Source organism: Fundulus heteroclitus, chromosome 6, assembly GCF_011125445.2.
Source record: "Fundulus heteroclitus isolate FHET01 chromosome 6, MU-UCD_Fhet_4.1, whole genome shotgun sequence".
Taxonomy (NCBI): Eukaryota; Metazoa; Chordata; class Actinopteri; order Cyprinodontiformes; family Fundulidae; genus Fundulus; species Fundulus heteroclitus.
Genome location: NC_046366.1, coordinates 23,830,679 through 23,842,915, shown reverse-complemented (window position 1 = coordinate 23,842,915; position 12,237 = coordinate 23,830,679). Strand labels below are relative to the sequence as shown.

Here is a 12,237-nt window from a genome sequence, read left to right as displayed (position 1 = left end):
AAATGTTGTAGCCAGACCTCTGAGACCCAGATCCACATAGGACCTCGGTCTGAATGTCTGTTAATAGGCATCAAAGTGCTCTTGTATGATTATTCAGTTTCCCCCAAAATGTTGTGTGCTATTTACATTGACTTATCACATGAAAACTGTGTGTGTGTGTGTGTGTGTGTGTGTGTGTGTGTGTGTGTGTGTTTGTGTTAAAAACAAAACAAATATTTAGACCCAAGCCTGCTTATAGCTGAATAAAACATGTCATGATGCAGAGCTGAAATGTGCACCTGTTTGCTCTTTCCATTTAAGCTGTTTTATTAATCTTGGCCCGTTTACACAGATCAATAAATGGATTCTCATTTTTTACTGTCAACTTGAAAATATGTTTTAAAAATTCATTTATCCAGTTTTGGTCCAAGTTCCACCTTTTACAAAAAAGAAGGTATGTAAAACAGCATGAGCCATTTTCCATAAGGAATGAGCCTACTGTTACAGTGTTAGCAGTTAAGCTAGCACCCAAGGACGATGACAGATAGATCCAAGGTAGTTTTAAAACTTTGTTCTTTTCTCGGTTCCTTAACTTTATAAGTCAATGTAATGAATTGCAGCTCAGAAGTCTTGGTGTAAAACACTTCCCGAAAGCTCAAACTAAGTATTACTCTTCCACAATATTTTGGACCTTCACTTCTCTAGCAATAAACGTATCCTTGAATTGTATGAATTAATCTACTTGATAGAAGCAGATTGTAGTTTAATTACGTTTAGCATCTTTGATCTTACTTTTATTTATAATTTTGTCTGTCGTCAGAGTTGAAACCAGATATATGTGTAAAAGTATAACAGTGTAAAAGTACATGTGGCCTTATTTTTTATAAGCACTACTTGTTCTGTCATACAGTGTGTCTGACTTTCTTAAAGAGCAGATGTATACCTATTTTAGTTTTTTGAAGAATATAACTGCCTAAAAGCTTGAATTGTACATCAAAAGACAAGCAGACATGGCAATGGCAATCTCTTTATTAGAGAGTGCAAGTATTTTATAATTTTAATAGCAGGATGTAGGTAATTTCTAGCTTTTTAAGATAAACTTTTTCTGCATCTGACAAAAAAGAAAAGAAAAATCAGCATAACATTTTAAAAACCGTTCACACCATTAATAATATTTTCCCCCATCACCCCTTTTGCCTTTTGCTACTATTACACATTGCTACTAGAATACATTTTTTAATCATGTTCTCTTTTTCTTTCCAGTGTTAATACCAACGTCATCAACTGTGCAAAGTAAGACCTACTTTCTTTTTCTATTCAGGTATTTGACCAAAATATTTTTGTTGTTCCTCATCTTCTCTTTCAATTTCTACAGCTACTGCCGTATCTTCTCAAGGTCGGGGCCACACAGCTTTAACAGCCGTGATTGTCATTGCTGGGATTGCAGTGGGAACAGGCATTGCCTTCTTCCTGTTCAAGAAGACTGGTCGTTACATACCACCCATACGAATCCCTGGAGGGCTAACTGCCTTTGACAACCCACTTTTCAGCAACCACCGGTCACAGCCAGACTTGGTGGACACAAAAAATCTAGTGGGAAATGTAGATGAAGATAACGATCAACCTGTGATAACCATATAACTTTTAATACAACAAAATGTGCATTAAGCATTCTTTATTTGGGATGCTTGAGATTCTGTTGCATTTGTATAATTATATAATCAAATGTATATGCAAAGATTGATTTAGAAAAAAAACTGTTATATTACAAAAAGCACGACTTAGATTAGACAAACTTAGACAACTTTATTGTCACTTTGTTTTTACAGAGTGCATACAGAACAAAATTTCGTCGCAAACAGCGTACGACAGTGTAATGAGATTGCAGGTGAAATAAGGCAACATTACAATATAAAGTGAAGCAGTGATCAGAATGTAACAATACAGGAGAAAAAACAGTGTGCAAAAAATGTGTGAAGAAGAAGGCTCAACCATGTTTATGTACAAAAATAATTGTGCAAAAAGGTGTTTGTATGAAAAAGTTTGGTACAGTGCAAAATAATATGGTGCAAAAATACAGTAAACGTTCAGTTGTGTACCATTTAAATGGGTGTAATGAGACTGCAGGTGGAATAAGGCAACATTACAATATAAAGTGAAGCAGTGATCAGAATGTAACAATACAGGAGAAAAAACAGTGTGCAAAAAATGTGTGAAGAAGAAGGCTCAACCATGTTTATGTACAAAAATAATTGTGCAAAAAGGTATTTGTATGAAAAAGTTTGGTACAGTGCAAAATAATATGGTGCAAAAATACAGTAAACGTTCAGTTGTGTACCATTTAAATGGGTTATAAAAGTCCGGCAACGTTGGTAGTGCCAAATAATGATGCTGGTGTGATGCAGAGTCCAGTTTAAAGTTCAAACAGTTCAACAGTCTGATGGCAGCGGGGACAAAGCTGTAGCAGAACCTGGTGGACCTGCAGTGGATGCTGTGGAACCTCTTCTCAGAGGGCAGTAGGGAGAACAGACCATGGTGGGAGTGTGAGGGGTCACTGATGATGTTACAGGCTCGGGACACGCAACGCTGCGATGAAATGTCCTTAATGGAGGGAAGAGGAGCTTCTCTGCTGTCCTCACCACTCTCCTCACGTTCTTCCAATCGGAGGCACTGCAGCCTCCACACCACACAGAGAGACAGCTGGTCAGAATGCTCTCTATGGTGCTTCTGTAGAAGTTCTTGAGGATGGGCGGGGGCAGGCGGGCTCTCCTCATCCTCCGCAGGAAGTACAATCGTTTCTGTGCCCTCTTCACCAGTGACGTGGTGTTCATAGACCAGGTGAGGTTGTCTGTGATATGCACCCACAGGAATCTTGTGCTGCTGATCACCTCCACAGCTGAGCTGTTGATGAGCAGATGAGCATGGCAAGGCCGGTTCTTCCTGAAGTCAACGATCATCTCCTTCGTCTTTTCCGCGTTCAGTATCAGGCGGTTGTCTCTGCAACAGCCCACCAGCTGCTCCACCACTTTTCTGTAGTCCCGGTCGTTGTCGTCTCTGATCAGGCCCACCACTGTTGTGTCGTCTGCAAACTTCACGATGTGATTGGTGGTGAACCTGGGGACGCAGTCATGAGTCATCAGGGTGAACAGCAGGGGGCTCAGGACGCAGCCCTGAGGGGGACCTGTGTTGAGGATGATGACATCAGAGGTTTTCTGTCCTACCCGGACTGACTGAGGTCTGTTGGTGAGGAAATCTAGCAGCCAGTTGTGAAGAGGTGTGCTGAACCCCAGATGTTCCAGTTTTCCTATAATGCTGTGGGATGATGGTGTTGAACGCTGAACTGAAGTTCAGGAACAGCTTCCGCATGTGCGTGTTCTTCTCCTCAAGGTGAGGCAGGCTCAGGTGAAGAGCGGAGGAGATGGCGTTCTTAGTGGACCGGTTCCGCCGGTAGGAAAACTGGAACGGGTCGAAAGTTGGGGGGAGTCTGGAGACAATGTGTTCTTTTACTAGCCGTTCAAAGCACTTCATCATGATGGGAGTCAGTGCAACAGGCTGGGGGTCATTAAATTAAGTGACTTGAGGTTTCTTTGGGACCGGAATGATGGAGGCAGACTTAAAGCATGATGGCACTGTGGCTTGGTCCAGCGAGGTGTTAAAAATGTCTGTGAGGACACCCGCCCAGGTATGTTGTCTGGACCTGGGGCCTTCCGCGGGTTGACTCTCCCAGAGTCTTCTACACGTCGGCTGTGTCAAGGCAGAGTGCCTCCTCTTCCTGAAGAGGAACAGCTTTCACTGCTGGAGCGCTGTTTAGTACCTCAAACCTCCCAAATAATTTATTTAGTCTGTTAAGGAAGTGAGCATCAACTTCACCCACAGGGGTGGTGGGGACGATTTACTGAGGCCTTGCTGCCAAGGAACCGCCTTACTTTACAGTAATTAATGGAATATCTTTGTCATCCCAACAATTAATATCTGTTTAGAGAGATATTTTAAAAGAAATCACTTTAAATCTGTATCTGGCAGGTGTATTAAAAATGTCAGGCTTTACAGTAAAAAGTATTGTTTGAAAAATCAAAGGTTCAAATGTTGCTTTATGAGAGAGTTGTTTCTGTACAGTAATTAAATAAAAAAAATGTGAACACAGCTAATAAACTGTTAATCTTTCTTCAATACACATAGTTTTATTTTTATTTTTGTCCATTCTGGTTTTTAAAGTGCCTTGAAATGACATTAGTTGCAGATGGACACAATATTAAAGAGAATTGACTTAATATGTGTTTTGGAGTACAACGACTTAGACACATCCGCATCTATACTTTGGGAAGCAGGGAAAGCAGTGAGGTAAAACCATGTTATTGTCATTGCATAAAAAGAAAATAGAAAACAAAAAGATTTAGGAAAAGGGAAAGCTGGGCAAAATATGTAAAGCAAAATTTTAATTAAATTAATTTATTTAAAAAAATAAGAAATGTCAGTACAAAGACTTTGAATAGAAAACTTTGAACATGGCAATAAATTGGGAAGCTTCTTAGCTAATCAAATAAAGAAAAAAACAGCTGTATCTTCGACTTCGACTTAGACACTTTATTTGTCATTTTATATGCACAGAGTGCATACAGAACAAAATATCGTTTGCATACAGCTTGAAAAAATCAAAGTAAATTGCAGTAAGTTTCAGGATAAGGTGCAGCAGTAACTTATGTAAACAATTGAAATGTTAACAATGTAAACAATACAGGGGAAATAGACAGTGTGCGATTCACAGTGTGCAGGTGAGTATTATTAGAACCGTGCAGTATATGAATGTGGTACAGAGTCCATTTTGTTGCTTCAGCAGTTCAACAGTCTGATGGCATATGTGCAAGTGTGCAATGTATGGATGTGGTACAGAGTCCATTTCTGACTTCAGCAGTCTGAAGCATATGTGCAAATGTGTAAATGTGTAAATGTGCAGATATACGACTGTGATATAGAGTCCATTTTGTGCCGGTTACAGACTCAACTGAATATACGGTCTAATCCTAGTGCAGTGTATGAAATCTTTCCAAGATTTCTAAGCTTTATACACATCATAGATAACACATCACAGCTGGACTATTGTAACTATTTACTATCAGAAAGTCCACAAAATACAGTTTAAAGTCTTCAGCTGGTCCAAAATGCTGCAGCAAGAAATCTGATGAAAATTAAAAAGACATAACATTTCTCCAATCTTGGCTTCCCTTCATTGGCTTCCTGTTAAATCAAGAATAGAATTTAAAATTATCCTTCTCACATATAAGGCCCTTAATAACCAACCTCCATCATCCACCAGAGACCTGACTGACCCAAATATTCCTTACAAAGCATTTCTCAGACTGCAGGTCTACTGGTGGTTGCTAGAGTTCCTAAAATTAGAATGGAAGGCAGATCCTATAGTTTTCAGGCTCTTCTCTTGTGGAACTAACTCCCAGTTTTGGTCTGTGAGGTAGAGACTCTGTTTACTTTTAAGTCCAGGCTTAAAACGTTCCCGTTTTGCAAAGCTTATAGTTAGAGTAGTTTAAGATATCCTGATCTATCTACCATTACCATCTCCTAGGGTGCTGTCATACATTTTGGGCCCCATTTAATGTTTTTTTTTTAGTGGCCCCTTTCAGTCAAGGGCCCTTGTAACTGTCCAGACCCCAAACACCCCTGACCCTCTCTGACAGAAAATAATCCTGGATCAATATGTGCTTCTGTGTCTCTGCTCTGTGTTCTCAAACCCCCGGTCATTCAAAGGATTCACACTGAGCCTGGTTCAAGTTGTTTGTTTTTTCTTCCAGAATATACAGCCTACAGCACACTGTCCAAAAATCCACTGATGGCAAAGAAGGACACCTCTATATATTAATGGACACTTATGAAGCAAGCTGTCCTGTGAGATCTAGAGACATGACCACCCAATGATTAAAGGTAGAGGGGATATTTTTTTTCCGGAAATGTAGGCAAGGAACGCTCAAGTTCCCTTTTGAATAACTGCATATATGTGCAAGACCATCTTACTTACTCTTCTGCTCCTAAGGGGAATTGGTGAAAAAATCTTGCAAATAAACAGTTTGCTTCTTGTGGCTATCAACCATTTTCACACAGTGAGAGCAGAGCTAAACAGAACTTTAAAAGTAAAATAGGCTTTTAGTCCAGAAATGTTACCTTGTGACACACAACACACATTGTAAAAAAAAAAAAAAAAAAAAAAAAAAAAAAAAAAGGCAAGTGCTCTAGCACCACCTTGTGTTTATCTAACGTCCCTGCCTCTAGGTATATGTGAAAATTACTTTTTTGTGAGATGATAGTAACCTGATTGTTGGTCTAAAGGCTGGGATGGTGACATGTCTGCTACCTATTTCCTATTTTTTTTATTATTTGTTTTATTTGAAAGGGACATAGCTTGCCAATGAACATATGATGATAAGAACAAGAATGTAAACACACCAGATTCTAACCAAAGGCTAATTTCCAGCCCTTGTTTCTCATCCATTGGAACAACAAAACAATATTACACAATAGATGGCTAAAAAAATACATTCTGTCTGAAACACATCTTTCTAGTATGTATACTCTTATTGCACTATATAATTATGATAATAAATTATTATACAAAGTACACCAACACAATTAAGCATGCTTACGTTCATCCCTATCCATAAACACATTCTACTTGGAAGATACCAATTGTATACTGACTGGGCGATGGTTAGTACTGTCTGTTTTAGAGCCAGATCTAAAAAATGGTGTTGCTGCTCCAACCTTCCATGATGCTGGAACAACCAAATTCCAGAAAGACATATTTAATACACCAGTGATAGGGCATACTAGAGCGTCCATCTTTAATACTTTTAATAAATTGGCTGCAACTAACTTCAGGGACAATTTAGTGATGTTAGAGCCATGGCCATGTTTCATTTTTGATTTTTGGGTATGAATTCATATAGAGACCTGTTTGTAGAGTTAGAAATGTTATTGGACAGATGTTGCCTGATGTGTTTCCTAGAAAAAAAAATATGATATTGTGATCAGAAAGCCCTGTCAGAAAAAATGATAGTATTTGGATATTTGTTCAGGTCTTTTAGTGAAAAGTAAATCTAGAGGCATATGGACAATATTAAACGGTAAGAAATAACACCGTTGCTGCTGAAAACCGCAAGAGAGAATTGTTGAAAAAGTCAATGCATGCGCAATATGAAAGTTATGTGATGCAGAATTAAAGCTGTTTTCTCACACTTCACTCGTTCAACACAAAAGGGGGAGTGTGTGTGTGTGTGTGTGTGTGTGTGGGGGGGCATTGATTACTAAAAGCATTGAAAGGACATGGCAGCAAATCATGATGAAGTGCAGTCAACTAAAGCATTAATTGGCTATATTCAACACATGTAATTAATGATGGGATGGTGTGTGTTATTGAAATAACTGATATATGTTAATCTTTTTGCCATTGTTCACTAATCCTTCTATAAATGAGTTGACACTGATTGTCTTGTAGGTGTTTCATTTGTGCCTACCCTACTTTATATTAACCACATAGGCTAAATAGAATGGAAAATTAGAGCTGGAAGTGCCAACATTTGATACAGAATAAACTATTGCTTTCATTCTGGAACACCTTTAAACTATAACTGAGTAACATTTCTGACAGCACAACATACAGTTGCCTCTGAAAGATTTTCTGCGTCTCCTACGTTATTAAAAAGCTGCCGTTGGCATAGTAATGAAGAGCAGCACAAAGAAATTGTTCAGAACTGAGAGTGTTCCCTCATTGTGCCACAGCTAATGCCATCCAGGAGGTGCACAGATACTTGGCAGAGGGTCCCAGGATCCTTTGATATACTGGAAAAACCAAAAGACAGTCTGTCCAAACTTCTTCCATCTTTCATTACAATTTCTCTGCACTTCAGCATCATCTGTGCCGTGTGAGCGGCTGTTTTCTACAGCTGGAGAAGTGATATCAAAAAAGCGTAACAGATTCAATATCAAAACGTTGAAACAGCTTCTTTTTTTTAATAAAAATGTGTAAAAAAAAAAATGCCAGTCCACAATCATCCTAATTCACAACAGGTTTACTTAGAGGTTATGATACAGGTTCACATTATTTATTGGCTGTATCTAAAAAAAATAAAAAAAGATATTTCAAATTCAAATGAAAATTTAAATAATACAATGCAACATACAATGACTTAAACTGTATTATTGTGTATACTGGTTCATCAAATCAGTGTCAGTTAAGTCTGTCAACAAGGGTGCCTGTAGTAATTTTTCGGGTCCAGCAGGTGTCAGTATTCAGTGACACAGTTTTGGCACAGTATCAATACAGTTTGGCAATGTGTCGAAACGCTTCATGACGCCTCATTGACCCATCACTAAAGCACTGAATGAAGCATGGAGTAATGAACCTTTGGGTCAATTACAGGACTGTCTCAGAAAATTAGAATATTGTAATAAAGTTCTTTATTTTCTGTAATGCAATTACAAACATGAAATGTCATACATTCTGGATTCATTACAAATCAAATGAAATATCGCAAGCCTTTTATTGTTTTAATATTGCTGATTATGGTTTACAGCTTAAGAAACCCAAATATCCTATCTCAAAATATTAGAATATTGTGAAAAAGTATACTAGTAGGCTATTCAACTAATCACTTGAATCGTCTTATTAACTCGAAACACTGCAGGGTTTCCTGAGCCTTGAAAAACACTCAACTTGGTTCAGTAAACTAAATCACAAGTATGGTAGTGGTTAAGAGACGACATAAGATTCTCACAGTAACTGGTGTACTGACCATGGCATTACTGTCCTTGATTGGCCTGCCAATTCCCCTGACCTGAACCCCATCGAGAATTTGTGGGGTATTGTGAAGAAGAAGCTGAAAGACACCAGACCCAACAATGCAAATGAGCTAAAGGCCGCTATTGAAGCATCCTGGGCATCCATAACACCTCAGCAATGCCACAGGCTGATTGCCTCCATGCCACGCCGCATTGATGCAGTAATCTGTGCAAAAGGATTCCCAACCAAGTACTGACTGCATTAATGGACATTTTCAAATGTTTGATTTTGTTTTGCTGTTATATTTTTTTTTTACTTGGTCTGAGGAAATATTCTAATATTTTGAGATAGGATTTTTGAGTTTTCTTCAGCTGTACGCCATAATCAGCGATATTAAAACAATAAAAGGCTTGCGATATTTCAGTTGATTTGTAATGAATCCAGAATGTATGACATTTCATGTTTTTTAATTGCATTACAGAAAATAAAGAACTTTATCACAATATTCTAATTTTCTGAGACAGTCCTGTAATGTGCGGGGAGGCTTCTTTGCTTCATGAAGCTTAATTTGATCATCACTAGAGTCCAGAATCCAAAAGCCAGCAAGAGAGTCCAACAACGACAAGGCAAATAGACAAGAATCCACAGAGAAGTCTGAGTCACACACAGGAAGTCAGTCACGGGCAGCTGGAAGGTCTACACACAGGAAGGACTTTTGAGAACCTGGCACATGCACACTGTAGAAGCCAGGAATATATAGTGGTCGTACAAGGTGTGGCCACGGCAGTAATTAGTGCAGTCACAGGTGCAAACAATCAAGGATAATTGCTTGAGCTGCACAGGGAGCTGGGAGTGACATCAGCTGTCGGCAGCAGAAAAACAGAACCAGAGCAAAGCTGTAAGCATTACAGAAATTTTCTGAGGCACTGAACTTTTCGTTACCCTTAAGCCATGGTTATCAAATTTACAAGAAATAATAGTTAGAAATATTTTAGTATCTGCATAATGAATATTTATAAAATATCAATTTCTCTTTCTGAGATAACGGCCAAAAATATTGCACCTTTATGCATTTTCTTTTAGAAATACCTGTGCATCTAGGATCCGTGCAGTGTCCTCATGATGGTTTTTGTTAACAGAATTGCTGTATTTACACTGAGATTAGATTATACACATATGAACACCATTAACAAACTAGGGGACTTCAAGAGTCACTTCATTAAGGGGCATCAGTGGACTGAATACAAATGCACATGGCTTTATTTGTAATATTTGTTGACAGCATGTGTCATTTTCATTTTTACTTTGCTACACATTCAGTGTTGATGTATCACATAAAATTATAATAAACTACACTGAAGTCTTGAATATAATATGGCCAAAAGGTTTGAGGGGTTTAATATGTTTTCTGAGACACACTATAGCTTTTAAATGATTCACAATGATAAAAACTACAGTATATAAATATATTTATTATGGCCCTGACCTAATCAGTTCTTACTAAACAACACACTTTGCAATGTGAGATATAAGAAGTAGGCCACTAAGATATATGAATAAATAATGCACACATTTACTTGCATGGACAGCAGCAGAAAAGCTTTGTCATTTTGAAGTCTTGACTTCAAGATAGAAAACCTCGGAGACAAGGAGTCGGGGGAACATCTGTGAATTAAAGCTTATTTCCCAACATTTTGCTTGCTAAATATTTTATTTTATGTATGTGTTTATTTAAAAAAAGAATACCAATCGGTACTCTAAGACAGGTCAAAGTAATATTTCCTCTGAAAAAATAACATTTTGTTTTTTGCTTTACAGAATAGTTTTACAAATAATGCAGTGTTTACATAAAATGCAGCTTGAAAATTTTACAAAAAATGGTTTCTGTGTGAGACATAATGGAAGGAAAAGTTCCAACGAGGCTTCATCAAATGTTTTCCTAAGAAGTTAAGTAAAAATCCCTGTCAGCACTCTGAAGAGTTCCGTTTAGGGACAATTTCACAACAGTACAACTGACTAGTGCTGAAGTTGATTTGTAATAGATTTTTCTCAATGTTTGTAAACCACAAACTGCATCATATCCCCTTCTGTGTGACTTTTTATGATGGATAACATATTCAAGAAGTTAGTTACAATTCTAAAATATTTATCTTCCAAAGACTTTGAAATACATTTGGTTAAAATAAGTAGAAGACAGTTGTTGAAATTTTTACTCTTTGACCTATTTCCCCCACAAGGCTGCAACACTGATAGCAGAATTGTATACGTAGGGATAGATTTTTTGCCATTGTTATGTAGTGTTAATATTACTAACTCAGAGATGATAATATATATTGCATTACATAGAGGGAAATCATTATGTAAGATAATGATAAGCATGGGATATTATGAACAATATTTTATGAAAAACGACCAGTTTAGCAGTTCAGACGCTGATAAACCTGAGGTTTTCTCAAAAAAACAGTCTTTTGCAATCACAGGAAGTCAGTCTGTCTGGGGTTTCTGTTTACGCACATATGTCCCTGTTCATTGGGAGGCAAAAGTAAAAATCAAGGGCAGCATTTGATGATCAGTGTGTCTTTTTTTTAACCAACAGCTCATTCAACTACTGGGAACTGCAATGCAGTTTCCTGTTTGTTTGAAATAAAGATTTCAAAGGAAACTGGCACACAACGCTGACTAATTAGAAACGAATGAAGAAAAAACAGACGTGATGACGTGAGGTGGCAAGTTGTCTGTACAGTTATGTAAAGCCCCCAATCTCTTTATATAGACCGACACAACTTGCAGATTTTCTGCAGACATTACCCAGGTTTAATGTCTGGTTTGAAAAGTAAATCTTAGAAGAATCATGAGGAGTCCGTCTGTGGTCCTTGTGCTCCTGCTGAAAATGCTACGTTGCATTGCGTCAGATGGTGCAGTATTCCAATTATTAATCTCAATCTGTTTCATTTTTATTTATTTTTAAGAGGAGACGTATATGAAAATATGTGTCTGATTATTTGTTTTGTTTATGTATAACGTAAGGTTTTCCAGTAGTTGCATGTATGGCTGTTTGTGTATTTAGTATTTACAACAAAGAATTTAATTTGTAGAATTTTTTTTCTTTACAGATTCACCGTTTCAACTTACCAACAATGCTGGCTTTTGCTTGGTTAAAATTGATTCTGTCTGCCAAGAGATACGTTGGACAACTGCTGGACGGTTGCTGGTACCTAGGAAAAATAAATGTCTGGGAGTACCAGGGAAAACTGTAGGGAGTGATGTGAGCTTCTATGATTGTGATGAAACAAGCGAACTCCAAAGGTGGGAATGCAAGAATGAAACGGTTCTCGCCCTCCAAGGCGAACAGCTTTATGTTGAGCTCAAAGCAGATAACAATGCGGTACTGTCGAAAGCAGCAGGACCCAACAGCCAACTCAAAATTTCAGGGACATCTAGCGGAGCTTGCACAAGAACATACAGAGGTATGA

General features: G+C 37.9%; 2 protein-coding genes across 2 annotated transcripts in view; both read left to right on the top strand.

Annotated features, from left to right (window-relative positions):
• LOC105923249 (macrophage mannose receptor 1-like) overlaps positions 1–1,840 on the top strand; it is a 39,199-nt gene extending 37,359 nt beyond the window's left edge. Inside the window, exons 32-33 of the mRNA XM_036137782.1 lie at positions 1,243–1,272; positions 1,355–1,840. Of these exons, the coding sequence (XP_035993675.1) occupies positions 1,243–1,272; positions 1,355–1,620 (296 nt within the window). The 3' untranslated portion in view covers positions 1,621–1,840. The remainder of the gene's footprint in view (positions 1–1,242; positions 1,273–1,354) is intronic.
• A 3,987-nt stretch (positions 1,841–5,827) lies between these two features.
• LOC105920249 (macrophage mannose receptor 1) overlaps positions 5,828–12,237 on the top strand; it is a 34,961-nt gene continuing 28,551 nt past the window's right edge. The window contains exons 1-2 of the mRNA XM_036138375.1: positions 5,828–5,913; positions 11,878–12,231. Coding sequence (XP_035994268.1) covers positions 5,904–5,913; positions 11,878–12,231 — 364 coding nt within the window. The 5' untranslated portion in view covers positions 5,828–5,903. The remainder of the gene's footprint in view (positions 5,914–11,877; positions 12,232–12,237) is intronic.